This window comes from Chiloscyllium plagiosum, unplaced genomic scaffold (genome assembly GCF_037043375.1).
Source record: "Chiloscyllium plagiosum isolate Xiang-an unplaced genomic scaffold, Cpla_swu_hap1 HiC_scaffold_7, whole genome shotgun sequence".
NCBI classification, from domain to species: Eukaryota; Metazoa; Chordata; class Chondrichthyes; order Orectolobiformes; family Hemiscylliidae; genus Chiloscyllium; species Chiloscyllium plagiosum.
The window spans coordinates 50,994,856-51,017,202 of record NW_028270145.1 but is presented as its reverse complement, the minus strand read 5'-3'; the positions used below and the strand labels follow the sequence as shown (position 1 = coordinate 51,017,202).

The 22,347-nt window shown below is 39.5% G+C and overlaps 1 protein-coding gene across 1 annotated transcript in view; it reads left to right on the top strand.

Moving 5' to 3' along the window:
- Positions 1–22,347, top strand: part of LOC122551539 (juxtaposed with another zinc finger protein 1-like) — a 118,387-nt gene that overhangs the window by 85,406 nt on the left and 10,634 nt on the right. Inside the window, exons 2-4 of the mRNA XM_043693564.2 lie at positions 130–202; positions 17,005–17,201; positions 20,515–20,684. Of these exons, the coding sequence (XP_043549499.1) occupies positions 130–202; positions 17,005–17,201; positions 20,515–20,684 (440 nt within the window). The remainder of the gene's footprint in view (positions 1–129; positions 203–17,004; positions 17,202–20,514; positions 20,685–22,347) is intronic.

Here is a 22,347-nt window from a genome sequence, read left to right as displayed (position 1 = left end):
ATTGTGTGACGTGAAATTCCTGTGAAATAAATCTGATATTTCATTGCATGCCAAATATTTAATAGCTGCTTTTAAAATTATGTAACAGTAAGATTCTTGTTAATTAATTCTGGTATGTTCTTTCGACAGAAAATGATCCAAAGGTTTTGGAGCGGCAGGAACAGCAGCAACCATCATATATCGCACTAAGTTATATCAATAGGTATAAACACTTTTTATATTTTACCCTAAAACAAAATTTTGAATCTGAGCTTAGAACAACTTATGTTTTATAAAATGTCTTTTATCAATTATTTCAAATGCTTTTTGAATATACTTGAAGAGCCAACTCATTTCTTTGCCTGTAATAGCTTGTTTATTTATAAAATATGTAAATAATAATATGTAGTAAAATGCATGTAGTTTTATGTTGTGACAATTCATCCATTTCAGTTTTGTTTTGTTATATACTAATACATTGTTTTCAGCATGTTTTATTGAAAATGTAGGTACTGAGCCATCCATTCATAATAGTTTTTATGTTGTATTTGCTAACGGACAGCCTATTTCTTTGTAGATTTTATCGACCTCTGCTTCACTGTGTCCCGTATCTCTATCCTGCTAGTAATATATCTAGAGACAAAAACAGAAATTGCTGGAAATGCTCAGCAGGTCTGGCAGCATCTGTGAAGAGAAATCAGCGTTAACGTTTCGGGACGAGTGACCCTTCCTCAGTAATATATCTAACTTGGAGACAAATGATATTTTTGTGGGGAGAAGATGATGATAGCTATTATTTTATTTCTTATTTGACCAACTAAACAACTGAAGAGCATAATGCATTGTAATTAAATCAGAGGCTTGAAAGAAAGCTAAAGATAATGGGATTGAAGACTGCTGTACCAGAAAACAAGTCACATAGTACAACTCCGTTTTGCAGAAAGCATTGAAAAGTTGGGATATTTTCCCATCAGTTCATTCTTTTTAAACAAGTTGGTGCAGTGATGTTTAGTTTTCACATGTAATTTGGAAGGGGATATTGTTTCATGTGTGCAATGCAAAATATAACTTGATCAATCCACTTGCATCTTTCTGCTTACTTTTCAAAATTCTAGTTGCTGTAGATGATATTTATCTCCAGGTTGTGTTCTGAACATTAAGCCTTCTCTAAAGCCCCTCTCATGGTATTCTTGAACTGGGAGTTAACAAGCCTGCAAGAATCATCAGATACGATTCATGTTAATAAACTGAGAAGAGAAGATGGTGTAGTGGTAATGTTACAGGACTAATATTCCAGAGGCTCAAGCTAATACTCTTGGGGCAAGGGTTTAAATCCACAACAATTAATTAAATCTAGAATTGAAAGCTAGTAATGATACATTGACCATGAAACTATCATTGATTATTATAAAAATACATCTGGTTGACTAATATACTTTTTAGGGAAGAAAATCTGATTGGACACTACCCTTGCATTACATTGCCTGCACCCCTCTTAGGAACTCAGCTCTTCATATTTTCTAATCAACCTGTTCAGAGATAGCGTTACATACCTCTGGAGCAACTGGGACTTGAACCTAGGTCTCCTAGTCCAGAGATAGCAGTGCTACCACAACACCGCAAGAGCCCTCTCCAAGAACTGAGCTCTTAAATTTCTTTACTCAGCGAGTCGTGAGTTCATGGAATGCCCTGCCAGTAGCAGTGGTGGACTCTCCCTCTTTATGGGCATTTAAACGGGCATTGGATAGGCATATGGAGGATAGTGGGCTAGTGTAGGTTAGGTGGGCTTGGATCGGCGCAACATTGAGGGCCATAGGGCCTGTACTGCGCTGTATTCTTCTATGTTCTATGTTCTAAATACAAATCAGTATCACTGGCTCTCAGTCAACTCTGGACCTGTCCTGATTGACCTTTAAAAGGATCTGCGCTTTAACATGATCCAGTGACAGTTGAACCTAGATTTCACATATACAGATCTTTGAAGGTGGTAGGACATATTAAGATTACAATGGTAACATATATGGAATCATGGGCTTCTTATAAGATTTGATTTGGTTTGATTTATTATTATTATATGTACTTAGATACAGTGAAAAAATTTTTTTTGTGTGCAGTATATGCAGATCACTACCATACAAAGATCATAGGATGATAGAACAGAGCAAGGAATACAAAGTTATAGCTGCAATGAAAGTACACAAAAAGCAGTATCAACATTAGATTTGAAATTTAAACGGTCCATTCAGAAGTCTAATAACCGCGGGAAAGAAGTTGTTCCTAAAACTGTTGGTACATGTGTTTATGCTTTTGTATCTTCTGCCGGATGGAAGAAGTTGGAAGAGATTATAGTCTTTGATGTTGAGGTCTTTGATGTTGGCTGCCTTGTAGATGGAGTCAATAGATGGAAGGTTGGCTTGCATGATGGACTGGGACTGTGTTCATAACTCTCCGTTTCTTACAGTTCTGGGCAAAAGTATTGCCAAACCAAGCCATGGTGCATCCAGACAGAATGCTTTCTATGGTGCATTTATTATTGTTAGTGAGACATGTTGAATTTCCTTGATCTCCTGAGGAAGAAGAGGTGTTGTTGTGCCTTCTTGACTGTCCATCAACGTGAGTGAAAGTGAGGACTGCAAATGCTGGAGATTAGAGTCAAGATGTGGTGCTGGAAAAGCACAGCAGGTCAGTCAGCATCCGAGGAGCAGGAGAATCGACGTTTTGGGCAAAAGCCCTTCATCAGGAAAAGCTGTGCTTTTCCAGCACCATATTTTTGACATCAACGTGAGTGGTCCAGGACAGATTGTTGGTGATCCTCACTGCTAGCAACCTGACACTCAGAAGCATCTCCTCCTCAGATCTCTTGATGTAGTAGGGGCATGCCCTCCTCCTTGCTTCCTGGTCAATGATCAGCTTGTTAGTTTTGCTGATGTTGATGGAGAGCTTGTTATCTTTACACCACAACAGTAAGCACTCTATCTCTTTCCTGTATTCTGTCTTGTCATTGTTTGATATCCAGCCTACAGTGAACTGGTAGATGGAGTTAGGACGGAATTGGCCACATAATCATGATTGTATCGAGAGTACAGAACAGGGTTGAGAATGCAGCCTTGTGGGTACCAGTGTTGAGAGTTGTTGTGCAGGAGGTGCTGTTGCCTATCCTCACTGATTGTGGTTTGTGGGTCAGGAAGTCAAGTATCTAGTTGCAGAGGGCAGAGCAGAGACCTAGGTCTTGGAGTTTAGAGATTAGTTTGGTTGGAATTATAGCGTTGAAGGCGGAGCTGTAGGTATTCTGGTATAGAATACAAAATTAGAGAAGGTGTGCTGAACCTTTAGAAAGCATAGTCATGCCACAACTAGAACACAGTCTTTAGTTTTGTCCACCATACTTTCAGAACAATGTGGACCTTGAGAGGGTGCAGAGGAGATTTATCAGAATTGTTCAAAAGATGAGGGATTTTAACTACAAGATTGGATTGAAAAAGTTGATGCTATTTTGCTTGGAACAAAGGAAATGCAGCAGACATTGATGGAATTGGATAATATAATGACAGGTTTAAATAATGATTTGGAGATGCCGGTGTTGGACTGGGGTGTACAAAGTTAAAAATCACACAACACCAGGTTATAGTCCAACAGGTTTAATTGAAAGCACACTAGCTTTTCGAGCATCGCTCCTTACCTCCCTATCACCTGATGAAGGAGCGATGCTCCGAAAGCTAGCGTACTTCCAATTAAACCTGTTGGATTATAACTTGGTGTTGTGTGATTTTTAACTAGGTTTAAATAAGATAGACAAAGAAAAGCTGTTCCCATTAGCTGGTTATTAGAAGGCTAGGTTCGTAGATTTCAGGTTAAGGCAAGAAGTGCACGGGGGTGAGGAAGAAATTTTGTACACAGTAAATGGTAAAGACCTGGAACTGCTGCCTCACAGCGCCAGAGACCTGGGTTCAATTCCCACCTCAGGCAACTGTCTGTGTGGAGTTTGCACATTCTCCCAGTGTCTGCGTGGGTTTCCTCCAGGTGCTCTGGTTGCCTCCCACAGTCCAAAGATGTGCAGGTTAGGTGAATTAGCCATGCTAAATTGCCCGTAGTCTTATGTGAAGGGGTAAATGTAGAGGAATGGGTCTGGATGGGTTGCTCTTCGGAGGGTCGGTTTGGACTTGTTGGGCTGAAGGGCCTGTTTCCACACTGTAAGTAATCTAATCTAATCTAAAAAAAAACCTCCTATTTATGAGAATGATGGACCAGAGGCAATTTCAAAACAAAATGATAAGCACTTTCGAATAAACTTGCAGGGCTGCAGTAATAAGATGGTGGAATGAGACTCAATGGTCTTTTCCATAGAAGACAGGAATGGAGTGGATGAGCTGTATTATAATAACTCTGATCTTCCTTCGTCTAATTCCTGGGTGACTGTCATTTCCACATCCCTACAATGTGAGAATTGCAGAAAGAATCTAAAAGCTTGTCATACCACAACCTGTTAGACCTCAACAGACTGCTTCTTAACTCTCACATTCATAATAATTCTGAATTTCTTCCAGTAAATACATTCAATCATTTCAAAAATGGTAAATTTCAGGGATAAAGTGTACATGCTGTTGTAACATATGCTGTCTTTCACAAATGAATTTGTGAGAATTCTTAATGGTGCATGTTGAATGATCACAAATTTGTCAAGAAATGTAAATTAGAATTTTATAGCCATAAACATTAATCTACAAGTCAACATGTTTCCTTTTAGAGGTGAGTTGCATCCTGAAAATTCATAGCTGGGAAATATTCAAATTCATATGAATGTCTTTTCCAGTCAGCATGAAGCATAGTTATTGCAGACTTTTAATCCTTGTCCAGAAAGCACAAATTCAATCATTGCTACACAAGAGTTGGAATTTATCCTCTCCCTGGAGGTAGTGAGAAAGGGCAATTATTGGACAATTTGACCCTGGAGAGATATTCACTTCCCTGTTGCCACATCAAAAATAAATTCTAGGTGAGAAAGTAAATTGGAGTCTTTCCTGACCAGCTTCGAATTAAAGCACTTAAGTGGCCAGTGAACAGCCATTTATGGATATTAACTCACCACCTTCCTGATTACATACCTCCTGGCAAGCCATTAAATTGGCTGATTTCTCCACTGGGAAACCAAGACAACATGCTTGCCAGGTTTTGCAGGGAGAGTGGGGGGAAATCACTTTGGGGGGAAATATCGAGTTGTTCCAATGTTGGGGGAAAACTGTCTGGGGACAGTGGGGTGGCTCTGAAAACCACCCTTTGACCTTGTCTCTGACCCCTCAAATCCCCTATCCCAATGATACCCACCCTGCAGGAGTAAAAAGAAAAAGACCTGCCTTCTCGCTGTTGGATTCCCTGAAGACCACTGCAAGACTTTACTGCTGGACTTTCAGACACGGAAGCTGCCAGCCTTTGATTTCCGGCAGTTTCTGGGGTGAGGGTGAGACTGACAATGACTGTTGAGGCTGAATTACTCACTAATGCTCACCAGTCAACTCTTCAGCTGGTTCGCATGTGATTAGTTGAGATTTATCAGCATATGGGTAATTAGTTCATGGTTGCCCCACCCCCCAACTTTTAGTGTCAAGAAAGGGAAAGTTGCAGTCCAAGGAATGCATACATGTGTCAAGTAACAAGTGTTATCATTTTAAGCAAGCTGTTGGAATGTACAGGGTTAATTTTATTGTGTAGAATAATGGGAAACGTAAGAATTTGGTCTCGCAATGTTAAATAGCTTTTCTGTAGTAAAACGTTTTTAAGATGAAGCTCAATTTTTTAAAGTTGATGTTCTACTCATATCAGTTAGACAAATGTAACATCCACAGTTTTAAAACCGAATTGGTGAAATGTGCAAGAAAGTCACGTTGAATTAATAAATCGTTTATAAACAATTTTGTAAGACTAACAATATCATATCAGTATTAACTAGTATTGCAAAAAATTTAATTTGTTTCTCTCAACCAGTTGATACATTACATTCTTTTGAAAGACTGGTGGCTCATTTTTAAAATCCATGACCACGTGTTGTGATAAGTAGTAGAAAGTCAGGAGTAAGTCATTACCTAGCCCATGTTATTTCCTCCACACTTCAACTAGTATTTCAAACTGCAGGAGCCTTTCTTTCATCAGCTTAAACTGCGAGTGAACAGTGGCAGCTTTCCAGGTGTACTTTGCAAATTGGGGTTTAAATGTGGAACACATCAAATTAAAATTCGATATTAATTATTTTGTCTTGCTGCAATTCCGAAAAGCTTAAAGCAGCAAGGGTAATCGTCTAATTCATTGTATGTGTCTCAGTGAGCTTAATCATTATGTCAGTTCCCTAATAAAAGGTTATTATAGAAACAAAGATCCCAATTTTACATATGGTAGGCATGGGAGAATTACAGAAACTGGTCTCTAAGGTAGATTTGAGCATTCTTGACAAATGACGCCCATGCTGTGATCAGATACTCAACAAGAAATCTCGTTATTAACTAGGCCTGTATTGTTAATTAGCACTTGGGCTTCAAATTTTAAATCTGGCTTGAGATATATAATTTATCAAAAGCCATAGCTTGCTGTCAGAATCCCATAATAAGTGTACATTATTGATGAATTGAGATTAAACTAAGATCGAAGAGAAATTGGGCTATAGGTTGAATTTTGAAAGGTCTGATTTCGATGTTTACAATGCTAATTTGGTATTTTGGAAAATAGCTGCAGTCCCTACATGATGAACAGCTGTGAATTTTCTTTTCAAAAAGACCGCCTTTTTTTTGCCTATTCCTGCTGTCGTCCTTCTTTTTCTGCAATGGTCATCAATTTGCCTCTGAAATTGGGCTGACATTCTGCATTGAACAGTTTGCTTTACAACTGTTTCCAGAGACAGGTGAAGCAAAAAATGTTACCCATCACAGTTTTGATTTCAAGCTTTTGAAGTTATTGAAAATATGTCACAAAATTAGGATTGCAATTATGGTCCCCAAAAATGACATCCATCTGTTCACAAAGTCGACTGTAAATAAGAGGCATGTACCTGGTGGGGTCCACTGCTTCCTCCAATGCCTGGTGAGTAAGTATTACTTTACTAACTTATCGCCCTCCGAAATGCCTTTCATGGAAATGCCTATTGTGTTAATGCTGAAGTCTCCCATTCACAGAATCATACAATACAGAATAGGCCCTTCGGCCCATCAAATCTGTATTTCCTACTTTCCAACACTAGTCCCATAGCCTTGAAGATTCTAACACTTCAGTGCCATTTTTGGAATATTGCGTGCAGTTCTGGTCTCCTTCCTATCAGAAGGATGTGGTGAAACTTGAAAGGTTTAAGAAAAGATCTACAAGGATGTTGCCAGTGTTGGAGGATTTGAGTTATAGGGAGAGGCTAAATAGGCTGGGGCTGTTTTCCCTGGAGAATCAGAGGCTGGAGAATCTAGAGGTTTATAAAAACATGAGGGGCATGGATAGGAGAAATAGAGATAAAAGATGCCCCTTATGTTTTCCTTGGGGTGTGGGAGTCCTGAACTCAAGAGCATAGATTTAGGGTGAGAGGGGAAAGCGATAAAAAGGACCTAAAGGTCTACTTTTTCACATAGAGGATGGTGTGTCTATGAACTGCCAGAGGAAGTAGTGGAGGCTGGTACAATTACAACATTTAATAGGCATCTGGATGGTATATGAACAGGAAGGGCTTAGAGAGATATGGGCCAAGTGCTGGCAAATGGATCTAGATAAGGTTAGGATATCTGGTCGGCATGGACAAGTTGGACCGAAGGGTCTGTTTCCGCGCTGTACATCTCTATGACTCCGTGCTCATTCCAAGTACTTTTAAAACATTTGAGATTACCAACCACAACTATTCTCCCAAGCTGTGAATTTCAGGCTTCCACCCACTCTGGGTGAAAAAGGTTTTCCTCAAATCTACTCTAAACCTCCTGCCTTTCACTTTAAAATTATGCCACTTTGCTATTGACCTTTCAACTAAAAAGAACAAACTTCTTTCTATTCGCTCTGTCTGTGTTCCTCATAATCTTATACATCTCAATCAGATCCCCTCAACCTTCACTGAAGTTATCCAGCCTCTCTTCCTAGCTAAACCGCTCCATCCAGGCAACATCCTGATGAATCTCCTTTGCACCCCTTACAGGGCAATTGCACCCCTCTTACAGTGTGGTGACCAGAACTGCACATAGTACTCCAGCTGTGGCCTAACTAAAGTTATGTACTGCTTCAACAAGACTGCACTGATCTTTGAATCTGTACCATGCCTGATAAGGGCAAGCTTACTGTATGTCTTCCTAACTACTATATTAACTGCCTGAAGGAGGGAAATAATGACATTAACCAGTCCATGGGGAAAGGGGTACAAGAGGCATGTAGCTATCTTCCAGTGAGTGAAAGTAGGGCAGGAAATGTATTTGCATAACTTAAGAAACCATCCTTGTACATCTGCCACCTCCTATAGGCAGGTCTGCAGCCTTAAAGCTTGGGATGCAGTGCTATGGGGCCTGATGATCACAGCAGTATCGCAGTGTCTTAATACCAGCTCCTTTCACAGATCAGTTGGAGTTTTGTATAGCATCTCCCAATCAGAAGGCCACACTGTGTTTGTGAAATTACTCAAGCCCTTTACAGAAAAGTAATTGTCCAGTTCACCATGGAGACGGAGAGTCAAGCTGCCTGAGCTGTGGGGTTTGTAGCTATTGCTAGTTCCTTGAGGTTCAAGGGGTTATTGAGTACACCCATGTGGTGCTGCAACTCCCTGGCAGCCAGACTCCTGAACAGGAAGAGATTTCAATCCCTCAATGTCCAGTTACTTTGGAACCACAAGCAACAATTCCTGCAGGTGTGTGCCCACTATCCAGGGAGCTGCCATGTCACTTATATTCTGTATGACACCATCCCCACCACCCCCCCTCCCCCCCACCCCCACCACCACCACATCATCTCCAGGGCTGGCTTGTGAGTGACAAGGGGTACCCCCAGAAAAGATGGCAAATGACCCAGTGTGAAATTGTCAGACTGATGCTCTAAAGCTGCAATATCAATCCACCAGGACAATCATTGATCAGACTGTTGGTCCCTTGAAGATGTGGTTCCACTGCCTGAACCACTCAGAAGGAGCACACCATTAGTTACTGGGCAGGATCCCCAGTAGAGTCATTATTGGCTGTGACCTGCACGAACTCATGTCAATGATCGAGACCTTTGATTGCGAGGGACATACATCTCTCACGGAGAAGTAGTGGGCCTACACCAGGCTGATTGACTCAAGCAACACAAACATTGAACTATTGTGAAACTTGAAAAGGTTCAGAAAAGATTTACAAGGATGTTGCCAGAGTTGGAGGATTTCAGCTAAGGAAGAGGTTGAGTAGGCTGGGGCTGTTTTACCTGGAGTGTCGAAAGCTGAGGGGTGATCTTATAGAGGTTTATAAAATCATGAGGGGCATGGATAGGATAAATAGACAAAGTCTTTTTCCTGGGGTGGGAGAGTCCCGAAATAGAGGGCATAGGTTTACGGTGAGAAAGGCAAGATATAAAAGAGACCTAAGGGGCAACTTTTTCACGCAGAGGGTGATACATGTATGGAGTGAGCTGCCAGAGGAAGTGGTGGAGGCTGGTACAATTGCAACATTTAAAAGGCATCTGGATGGGTATATGAATAGGAAGGGTTTGGAAGGATATGGGCTGAGTGCTGGCAAATGGGACTAGATTAGGTTAGGATATCTCATTGGCATGGATGAGTTGTACCGAAGGGTCTATTTCTGTGCTGTACATCTTTATGACTAGATGAAGCTTAGATTGCTGATTTCCAGAGGGTTTCCTACTCGCAGATGGGACCTGTGCATGCAAGTGTCGGTGCTAAGCAGTCTTCACAGCCCTGCAGCTGAAGAACATGCTCACAAGGCTCATTGCCTCTCAAGGTATTCCAGAAGGGAACACAAAACTGTTATTTACATAGAAGTGATTTACAAAATGTTCACATTCATGTACTCAAAGTGAATTTGATTTTCTTTCATCCCATGTTTCCTTGCACTACGTCTGGATGATCCCTTAGCAGCAGTGAGCTGCTGGAAGCCTGCTAACTGCTTTGTTAACATGCCACTGAAAGCTTTAGTGTTGTTCTTTTGTGACCCTGGACGTAGCCGCCCCCACTCTGCTTGTGGGTATCCCGCACAAGTGCACTCCGATCTGCTTGGGTTCCTGGCAGAGGTGAGTTGCTGGATTCTGAATGGACAATTCTTGGTTGCCTCCCTGTTGGTACACCATGGACATCTCGCAGCCCTTGATGGGATGTGGCAACTGGAGGGAAGGTTATTTGGCCCCCTTTCACAGAACCAATGGATGAAAGCACCTACAGCTCAAACGACGGAGTGCAAGTCTGAGTGCATATCTGACAGCTACTGAAGGTTGTGCTAAACCTTGCTGTCCATTGAGACAGCCATGTGGTGGCACACCAGAGACGCAGATCAGACAGGATATGAACAGACTCCTCTGCCCTTCACTTCAGCCTGTACAAGGTTTCTGGCACCTCTACAGCACGTTCCACTGCTTTCCTCTACATCTCCATTGATTCATTAATGACCGAATCTGGCTGGAAATTCCTCATCTGTGCTGGCCTCAGCATGAGCCTGATCTCTAGCAACCACCCAAGTTTCAGAGACCTTGGCCATTTCTTTCTTCTCTGGCCTGTGTCAGTGCTATGCTCACCAGAATGTGACCCTCAACCTATTCTAGATAAACATTATTCACTAAGGTGGGATTCTCTGCTTTGGTGGATAGCATGCTGGCAGTGATTCCTTGGAGGGTCCCAGGTGCTCCCTCAGAAGTGGACTTTACGGAGCATGGAGAGAGGTTCAGGGGGAATGGGGATCTTCCTCATCCTCATTGGCTCTGTGGTTGTGATCCAGAAGCTGGAGGAAAAACTTTTAAAGGTGTGCTAATATTGGAATGAGCCACCTTACCAAAGTCTGCAATAGAACTTTGGTGCTTTACCTGCAGATGTGAGAAACTGTGTGGAACTTTCCTTACAAGATGGCTGGACATAGCCAATCTTCCCTTTTACATAGATCTGCTGCCCATACTTCTTGAATGTGTGAGGATTTGGAAGTTAGTGCCAAAATAGCAAATATGCTTGGAGGATCCAGTCAATGCAGGAATTCCACCATGCTAGGGAGAGGGGGATAGCCACTGGCAACTTCAAGCATTCTTGAAATGTGCAAAATGAGGGACAGGAGGTAAGATCCATGGATTGGCCAAGTGAGGTAAAGGTGTGGTAAGCTTTAAAGCCCAAAGTCAAGTTCTGAAAGAGAACTTGGCCCCAGGAAAATATGATAAACTTGAGAAAAGGGTAATGCATAGGGAGAGAGATCTAGCAGTAGTAATCCAGAATGCAACAGAAGGGTGTGCGGAGGTCATAATTTAATAAGAGCAAGGACTATGGAATGGATTCAGAATATCACGCAAAGTAGAAGCCCTAATGATTGAGAAGTTTTAGTGGCTCCAAACAAATTAGAGCATAAATTAATAAAGGATGTCGAACACAAAAATTGGAAATCTCTACAGTTTGGTGTATACATTGAGGTACTAGATAGGGAACAGCCAGCTTTCTCATACAATTGGCTGTGTACAGAAAAGTTGTTTCCTGATGGGACACATAGTGCTAAAGTCAAGAGTGTCTTGGATTTCAAAAAAGAATAAACTTGGTGATCAAGGTTTTATAGTGGCTTCCCCTACTGCAGGATGAGTGCTCCTGAAGACCTTAGTTCCTTTCGCAACATACTCCTGAAAATGAAAGCTAATCAAAGCTATATTTTTGCTGGGCGAAAAGTTTCAAACGAGAATATTATGAAACCACCTAAAAAGTAGGTGATACAGAGGGGAAGCTATGAAAATTAAACAAATGTCTTTATGGTTTGAATGATGTAGTGAGAGTGCATGTCATCTTGCTGGAAGTAAGTTGCTTCAAGCAAATTCAGCAATGTTCCACTGCTACCACAAAAAGAAAATTACAGGCACCTATATGATGCACATCAGTGATTATCTGTGAGGAGGTTCAATAAAATTTGAGTGGTGTGATAGATCAAGCAACAAAAAAGAATCTAAGATTGGAAGTCAGCATTTATATACAAAGGGCTAAAAATTAACCAGAATGAGTGAGAAGTAATTTTGGATGAGCAGTCTTTTAAACTATTAATTACATTCTGATAAATCAGGGCAGGTCCTTGCAGAAAGATGATTTTCCAGGGAGGAATCAGACCAGTTGTGAAGTTTGAACAATCCATTGTGGGTTCAGACTAGGCCTGATAGAAGTTATGATGCATTGGAACTGAAACATGCTGTTATTGAGGAAGCCTTGAAAGTGAATAAAATGTTAAAGAAATGAATTTGTGAAAACACACTCAATTTTGAAGCCTTGTGTGACATAGAATAATAGGAAACAAGAGCAGGAGTAACCCATTAACCCCTTCAAAGCTACTCTGCCATTCATGGCCAATCATCCGACCCAATAACTTGTTCCTGCTTTTTTGCCTCATCCTTTGATCCTTTTAGCATCAAGTGCGAGATACAATTCATTCTTGAAATCATACAATTTTTTGGCCTCAACTGCATTCTGTGGTAGTGAATTCCGTATACCCACCACAGTCTGGGTGAAGAAATTTATCCTCATCTCAGTCCTAAATGGTTTAGACGGTGAGCCCTAGTGCAGGAAATCTCGTCCACCACCACCCCCACACCCTCAAAAGCTCCTGCATCAGCCGCTGTCACCATGACCGTTGGGAACTCTCCCTACCTTTCTACATATGCCTTACCTAATACTATTAGAATTTTATAGATTTCAAAGAGATCCCTCCTCATTTTTCTGAACTCCAGCAAATATAATCCTAGGAGAAAGTGAGGACTGCAGATGCTGAGATCAGAGCTGAAAATGTGTTGCTGGAAAAGCGCAGCAGGTCAGGCAGCATCCAAGGAGCAGGAGAATCGATGTTTCGGGCATGAGCCCTTCTTCAGGAATCCTTCCTGAAGAAGGACTCATGCCCGAAACATCGATTCTCCTGCTCCTTGGATGCTGCCTGACCTGCTGCGCATTTCCAGCAACACATTTTCAGCAAATATAATCCTAGCTAATTAAACCTTCCCTTCAACGTCAGTCCTGCTATCTCAAGGTGACCGAGAGATATGAAGCTTATCTTTGCTCAGAGTTGTTTGAATGACTTTCACAGTTTTATTTCCCCTCTTTTGAAGATTTTATTTATATAAAGGGTGAACAGGTTGAACTGGTTGTGGAACGGAGCAGTAAGATTGAGTAGCCAATAATTTCTCGGCAAGGTACTCAATGAATATTTTTCCTCTGTGTTTACTGTGGAGAAAGACATGAAGACTTAGGAACTTGGGGATGTTAGTGATCATACCTTGAGGACATTCAATATCACAGTAGAGAGGTGTTAGATGTATGAGAATTGGATGCAAGAGGCTAGAGAAGAAATTGTGGAGGCCCTGGCTGATATTTTTGCAACATCGTTAGCCACAGGTGAGGTCCTGAAAGATTGAAGGGTAGCGAATGTTGTGCCCTTATTCAAGAAGGGCTGCAAAGAAAACCATGAGAATTGTAGACCGGTAAGCCTAACATCTGTGGTAGGTAAGTTCCTTGAGAAGATAATGAGATAAGATATACATGCATTCGGAAAGACAGGGGTTGATTAGGAGTAGTCAGCATAGCTTTGTGAGTGGGAGATCATGCCTCACAAATTTGTTAGAGTTCTATGATGAAGTGATCAGGAAGGTTGACAAGGACAGGATGGTAGATATAGTCTATATGGATTTCAGTAAGGCCTTTGATAATGTTCCAAGTGGTCGGCTATTCTGGAAGATTAGATCACATGTAATCCAGGGAGAGCTGGCAGATTGGATACACAGTTGCCTTGATGATAGAAAGCAGAGGGTAATAGTGGAAGGATGCTTGTCGGACTGGAGGTCTGTGAGTAGAGGAGTGTCTCAGGGGTTGGTGCTGGGCCCACTGCTGTTTGTTACCTATAATCAATAATTTGGATGAGAATGTCCAAGGCATGATTAGTAAGTTTGCCAATGACACCAAAAATAGGAGGTATCATGGACTGGGAGAAAGGTTATCAGAAATTGAACAGGATCTTGATTAGCTGGGGTAGTGAGCCAAGAAATGGCAAATGGAGTTTAATATAGATAAGTGTGAAGTCTTGCGTTTTGGAAAGTCAAATCAAGATAAGAGTTTTATGTTGAATAGTGGGGCCTTAAGGAGTGTAGCGCAGTTTAGGTGCACGGTTCTCTGAAAGTAGAGTCACAGGTAGACAGGGCAGTGAAGAAACCTTATCAGTTAGGGCATTAAGTATAGAAGTTTGGAAGTTATATTGCAGTTATACAGGACATTGGTGAGGCCACACTTGGAGTATCGTGTTCTGTTTTGGTCACCTCGCTATAGGAGGGATATTATTAAGCTGGAAAGAGTGCAGAAGAAATTTACAAGGATGCTGCCAGGACTCAACAGTCTGAGTTATAGGGAGAGGTTGGATAAGCCATGAGTTTTTTTTCTTTTGAACCTAGAAAACTGAGGGGGGATCTGATGGAGGTGTATAAGATTATGAGGGGCATGTATAGGATGAATACACTCAGTTTTATTCCCCAGTGTTGGGGAATCAAGGACTAGAGGGCATCAGTTTAAAGTTAGAGGGGAAAGAATAAAAGGGAATCTGAGGGACAATTTTTTTTTTACACAGGGTGGTGTGCATATTGAATGAGCTGCCAGCAGAAGCAGTTGAGGTGGGTACATTAACAACATTTAAAAGGCATTTGGACAAATACATGGATAGGAAAGGATTAGAAGGAAATGGATCAAATGCAGAGAAATGTGGTTAGAGTGGATAGACATTTTGGTCAGTATGAACCAGTTTGGGCCAAAGAGCCAGTCTCCGTGCTGTCAGACTCTATGACAAAGAAAGGTGTCTTGGTTACTGTCTCACCAACTTGCGTAGGTCCAAACTGACATTAGTGAGATGAAGTATAATATTGAGAAGTATGAGGCTGGTTGCAGCTGTCATAAGAATAGTAAACAAAACATTTTTAGAAGGCTTGAAATTTGTCGATTTTCTGATGGACTTGGATATACCCATTCAAGGTTCACAGAAAGTAAACATGTAAGTGTACAGTAAACAGGAATGCAAATGCACATTGGCTTTTATTGCAAAGGAATTTGAGTACAGCGATAATGAAGTCTTGCTACAGTTGTACAGTGTTTGACTGAGAACATACCCAGAAATGCGGTTTTAAATACACTCTCCATATATTAGGAAGGATATATTCTGTTGGAGTTGAGAGTGTGGTGCTGGAAAAGCACAGCAGGTCAGGCAGCAGCCGAGGAGCAGGAGAATTGACGTTTCAGGCAAAAGCCCTTCATCAGAAATGTTGGAGGCAAAGCAGCGCTGGTTCACTAGATTGATTCTGAGGTTAATGATTTGTCCTGTGATGAGAGGCTCAATAAATTGGGTTTATATTCTTAGAGTTCAGAAGAATGAGAGGTGATCCCATTGAAAAATACAAGGTTCTGACAGGATAGGCATTGGCAGGTTATTTGCCTGTCTGTGCTATGCATTCTAAATTCACCAATCTCAAGACAAATAGGCAATAGTTTGGGAATGGGGTGATGAGAAATTTATTCACTTAAAGTGATGTAAATTTCTGGATTTCTCTGTGCCAGGGAGTTGTAAATGTGCCACTATATTTAAAGCAGAGAGGCAGATTCTTGATCCAATGAACTGAAGGATGGGGGTGGGGGGGAGGCAGGCAAGAAAGTGAATTCAAGTCTAAAATCAGCTACGATCATATTGAATGGCAGAGCAGGCTTAAAGGACCCATTTCGTCTACTACTACTCCTTATTTCTTTCTTTTGCTAAATTCAAAAACAAAATAAAAATGTAAAACAGACCATTTTGACACACCTTCTAAATATAATTTTATATGGTATGAGAAAAAAATAACCAGTAGGACTGCACTGTTGACTGACGTAAGTGTGTATTTGTCATTATTCGCAATAACCCATAGGGGTCTCTGATGCATCACAGAATGGCCCTTTATCCATTTATGATGTTTGATAATTATATCCTAATTTTATTTGAACCACTCTTGAGGTTGGGGGTTTCATCAGTTATAAAAAGCAAACAGTTATCCTGTTTTTCATTCTTCAACCTAGACCAAACATTAGTCTTATTTGTTGTAAGTTTATCTGTGAAAATGGTGACATCCCATATGTCCAAGACCCCTGTTGTCCAAACATAGTGCGTGACAGTGTACCGATTTAGCTCTAGCGGCTTCTGAATTTTAATGATGTTGGAGATATTGCATGTCCTTCAGCTTGTTAAACTGACATGACCACTCCATAAATCAAAATACCTGTGTATCATAAAATCAATACAAAAATGCAAACTCAGCGTAAACCCTTAACTATCTTTCTCTCTTGCAAGAATCTTACAATTTAAACTTGAGATGAAAACAGATCAGATGGTTGTGCAAAATCAAAATATATTTTAATTTACATTGAGATAAAAACATAAAAATTCAGAGTCAAACCTCAACAAAAAAGATGACAGTAGGTTAAATTTTGGTCTTTGCTTTTACGGTCCAGTTTTCTACAACTCTAGTTTAAACTTCTTTATTTTTGTCCTCCAGCAAAAAAGCAGGGAAGCTTAAACAGTCAATAAATGTTAATCCAGTTAGAACTCTTGCACGCAGCTTGTGGGTATTTTGAAACTTGTTTTGTTTCATCTTGCCTTGAAAGTGGTGATCCCCAGAGTCAGTAAGTAAAGCTAGAGACCTCCCACAGACTTGTAATAAGATCTTTCAAGTTTAACCCTTATTTGTAGATGCAGTAAAAACCTTAACATGAAAAGTGACCAGCAACAAATAGGATGTAGGTATTTTGTGATTTGTGGCCAGGTCTTCACAATCAGTAATCATACAGCTATTTTTCTTGTTTACATTCCTGAACCTATTCAGATTTCTAACTGATGCTGCACGCCGTGAGCGTGAGCAGATGAGAAAAAGACATCAGGCCAAGTTAACACCAGCTCTTTCCAGTCCTGTGGGAAGGGGCGGCACACCTGCATCACCTCACCCTGGTAACGGAAGCTCTGCTTTTCCAGGGACACCACCAGTTACACCATCCTCTTCAGCCTGCAGTGGAACACCAACAGGTTGGTACTTCTAAACAAAGCAAAACTACATCAGCCTTTTAGAGCCAGATTTTGATAATTATATCAATAATAAATTTACATAAACATTGTATAAATATACATTTTAAAATAGACTTATACAAGATATCCATGGGCTAAGTAGGTAGAACTTATTTAATGAATTAATATTGAAAATCAGCAAAACCTCTGTACAATTCAAAACACATTGTTGAGTCCCTTACATTGCTGGATCTTATGAGCAAATAAGGTACTATGCAGCTATAAATGTATGGTAGATTTATTTATTTTGGCAAAGTAATTTGAACTGAGTATCCTGTCTTGCTTGTAATGGAATCTTTGGAATGCTGGTAGAATTGTGGTGGTTAGGTAAACTTTGATTTTAATATAATCTAGTGGGAATTACTGGTTTGACCATGCGCTTTTCTAGTCATGAAAGCAGAAAAGGAAATGAGCTATAATTTGCATATATAGAGTTCTTTTAACATAAATCTCCCAAGGCATTTTACAGAGATTGGAGAAAGATTGTAGGAGACCAAAGCTTTGGTGAAAGTGGGTTTTAAGAGGAACCTCTAACAGGTGGAGGTGAAAAGAATTCAGGAGAATGAAATCTAGGAACGCGGAAGGTTGGCCGCTATTGGATTGAAAGGAGTGAATAACAAAACTGGAGTCATGAACGAAGAGTTCAAAGAGGTTTATTTTAAGTACTGCAGAAGAGATGAAGCTAAGGAGGACAAGACCATAGATTTAAGGTCAAGAATTTTAGATTTGCTGGGGACATTAGTGGGGATGAAATGTTGAAAAGGAAGTTTAGCTGCTGAACTGAGCCAAGAAAATAAATGAGTATTGAATTATACTTTATTAGGGCAGCAAGATCACAACTATGATACCATATATTATATATAAATAATATTTTAAGCCATGAACTTGCATTGGATCCACTGTTAATCTTTGAAAATGGAAGTTCTACCACAGCTGAGCTACGTTGGAGGTTTATGCAATTTTCATTAAATGCATGCAGGTCATCCATATATGGAAATGATTAATTCTTAGTTTTACTAAACATGCAATACAATAAGAGTCCATCAGCTTTTTTGCAATTCTTAGGTATGTGGTAGACATTCTATAGGATTTATGCAGTCATTACAATCATTCCAGTTCCTATTTTCCATTGTATATTTTTGGCACATGAGAAAAACACTTAATACCAGATATCTTCTTTGCAATATTCCGGTTATTAAACTCCCAAGTCATAAGCTTTAGGTAGAATCAAATACTAATTTGGACTCCATTCCTCCTTCTTCAGAAATTAGCTTACAACGAATGTGTAACTAGCTATTTGAAGAAAGTAACATAAACCTAAGTTATTCACTGTTCAAGTAAAGTATTCAGATTCTCAGCATGCTATGCAGATTACAGAGTGTCTTCCTTGATTGATTGCAGCAGCTAAAATATGAAAGTAACATTTTAAGACACTTATTTCATATAATTTTATCATTTAAAACAGACCATTTTATTCAGCATGAAGTTATGCTTGAAGTGTTTTTCTCATGGAAGGTGCACTGTGTGGGGCAGATAGGAGCCATGGGGATGACCTGGTGCTGGTTTTTAGTAGTTTCATAAAGAGGTAATATGATCGTTATGTTGAAAGCTGCAGCCACAGTTACTTGCACGCAAAGCTGTGCATGAGGTACTGTAGGGTCTAACATGTTCTGAATAGTGCTCTTTCCAATGCAAAAACTATGTGGCTTCTAACTGAATATAGTGCGTTTAATGAATCAATTATTTTTCAAAAAGTATTTTGGGAAAGATACGTTGGTTAAAAATGTAGTATCAACACAACTTGTTAATGTAACTGGGTCATGATTTATTTAAAAATCTGTATTGCTGGAAAGAAATCTTTCTTGTATTCAATATTTAGGTTTTGCCAGACACATTGAAACCAAAAGACCAGACTCGCAGTTTCATGTACGATTCATGGCATGCATCTTGTTGCACAGCTGTGCATCACATTAGAGAAGGCAAATTAACATTTGAATGTCTTCTGAAGTGGATGCTAATTGCAGACTGTTAATTACTGTCATTAGGTAGGCTGCTAAGAGGTGCAACAAAGCATCAGACTCATGATCTTGTTGTTTGAAAATGATCTCCATCTAATAAAAAACATGTCACTTGCAGAAATTGTAAATGCAAAATTTGCTGATGCAGTTGAAAATTTCGCCATCAGTAGCCTTCTTGTGATGGATGCATTCTTGACACTGATTCAGTGTTTAGAGACTGAAAATAATGAGTATCAATGTTCTATCATCAGAATATGCAAAGCTGAAATAGATTCTGTGTGTCTTTTAATTAAAGGAAATGTTAGCAGACTCTTTGCACAGCTATGTGATTAAATCTGACGATTCCGATCTGTAGCTGGTGTCTGAATAAGACTGTGCTTGGCTTTCAAAAACACTTTAACGACAGCGTACATAAATTTTAAGTTGAAAATGGACTATTTACACCAATAATATTTCCAGAATGCATTATAAAATTAAATGTGTAGTTTTCATAGTTTTCTTGTTTTCAGGATACCTTTCTGTATATAAGAAGACTTTCAGTTGTAATTTTTAGTTTACAAGTTGTTACTGAGGTTCTAAATTTTCATGTAGTGAAACATGAGGTAACATTCGATACAGATTGCCTGACTGTTAATATCTTATAAAATGTGAGTAAGTAGATTGAAGTTTTCCAAGTGAAGAATTGTGTGCTTTCTTTGCTCACTTTGTATCTTTGTGCTCCATGTTAACTTTTTGGAGCAGTAGCTGTTTTTCAGTTTAAACTGAAAAGTGCTCTTTTCCATTTGTACTTTGTTCCTTGCCTTCGCTTCCCTCTTTCTTGCACATTATTGTAGCTTTCTCTTTTCTGTGTGTGGTGCTTGTTGAACTGTTTATTCTTGCTTCAGTTGCTTGGTTAGTGTGCTGCTAGTTGAAATGATTCATGGCCCTGACAGATGTCTGGTACAGCTGGATGTGTCCTTGATCATCCCAAAAGTCTGGACAGCACTGTCATTCACCATTGCCCAAATTATCTTTGTATTGACTGTGGAACCCTCTGTGACAGAACTGTAATGGCTAATTACCCAGGATGCCTTTGGCAGTTCAAAACACAAGTGTGTTAGCTATGTGGCTATTGAATGTCTTACATTTATAATAATTTCACAGGGCAGGGGAAGTGGACAAGAGTCTTCATTTAAAGCAATTCTTCTAAATATGGATTTTTATTTATTAAAAAAAGCTAACCTCATCCCTATTTATTTTCTTTCCTGAATCTTTAGGCAGTGAATTAGATGAAGAAGAAATTGAATGTGAAGATTCTGACAGTGATGAATCATGGACAACAGAAAGTGCTATCAGCTCTGAGACTATTCTAAGTTCAATGTGCTTGAATGGGGATGATGAGAAGCCATTTGCTTGCCCTGTGCCTGGCTGTAAAAAGAGGTACAAGGTATGTATTGTGTCCAGCAAACAAGCTGTCCTTGAAAATGCCAATAAAAATGCTCTTAAAAGGTGACACCTTTCTATTTACACTGTTCTGCAATGCATAACAGAAACTAAGATCAGAGATTTCATTTTTCACAACTTTTCAAATTAACAAGCTTTTGCTCCGTGTTCCTATGAATCATAAATGTGTATTAGAGTGAGGTTTTGGAGAGGGAATAGAGGGTACAAAATCCCATTCTGACTGTTAGTGAAGATGATGAGTTCCCTGGAGGCCAGGCAAACCATAGTGGGAACAGCTTTTCACACAAAGAATACAGTAATTTGCCACATCCTGTCCAGGTCCTGTTTGAATGTCAGTCCTGTCTTAATTACCAGTATAACAAAGCTATTCTATGTTATTCTGAAATCTTTCTGGCTCCACGTCTGATGCACGAGAGCCGTCCAGCTGAATTGCTCAAACATCATTATTGAAAGAACAAGCAGACTCAGTAGATTAATAGTCTTTGGAATGCCTGGTACAATGGAGGAACAACAAATAAAGGGTAATGGTTTAGACGGAAGCCTAAACCAGACCCTCTGTAGGGGATAATGCAAGGCAAATTTGCTGGTTTTGAAGAGCTGCTATTTATGTGACTGAGGAGGAAGTAGTGGTATGGAGCGAAGCTTAACTATTTTAGCAGATTTTTGCATTAAGCTCAAATTTGACTCTGGTGGACTGGATTAGAACATGCTGAATTGATAAATATTTAAATACATTGAGAATTTTTACTTTACAATATTTCAAAAAGCTAACTTTTGGCTTTTAATTCTGATTTATGTCTTAACTAAAATAGAAATTTAGACACGTATGACTTCAGTTTGTTACCACTGTATCAGTATAAACATTTTGAGGATTCCATGTAATATTAAAAAGCAATCTATCAATAATTTCCATGTTAATAACCCATTCTTTGAGTCCACAGTTATTTTTCTTCTGTTTAATGGTATCTATCATTCATGTGATTAAATGTCATAATTGGGCACTCATTTTAACTAGTGCTGCTAATGTCAGTCTGAAATTTAGTTTTATAACCAACAGGTTGAAAATATGTCTAGCATTATGAAAGGTGCAGATATTTATAATACTACAGAAATTTCCACTGCAGGAAAGTCATTTACCTCTTATGTTGCTGTTGATTGGCATCTAAAACAATGATTCATTGCAATAGAGACTCCTCTTTAATATTGAAAATTAATTTCTTCAACAGGATTTTATTTTGGAAACAGTGAAATGATTATTATTATTAAATTATTATCCTGACAACAACTAAATTAACTTAAACTTAGATGCAACTCTTTCAAAAGGTGCAAATCTTACCTACTTACATATTGTTACCAAAGTTGGTCTGCTTTGTGTGTTTATCTTTTCATTTTCCCCAAATTTTCTTTGCTGCCTTGCTTTGTTAATGACCTTGATTTCTTAGTAAACATTGGACTACATTTCCCAGAAAGTGTATTTATATATGTTGTACATATATACATTGGTCACTTGAAATGTGGATAGACGTTTACCATGATATAACCATTCGGAATTGTGATATTTTGATATTGTGCAGCAGCCTTTCAATTATGTTGTGGAAGGATTGCAGCATCAGAATGTGAACTGGCTTTTGCAGAGATGAACAATA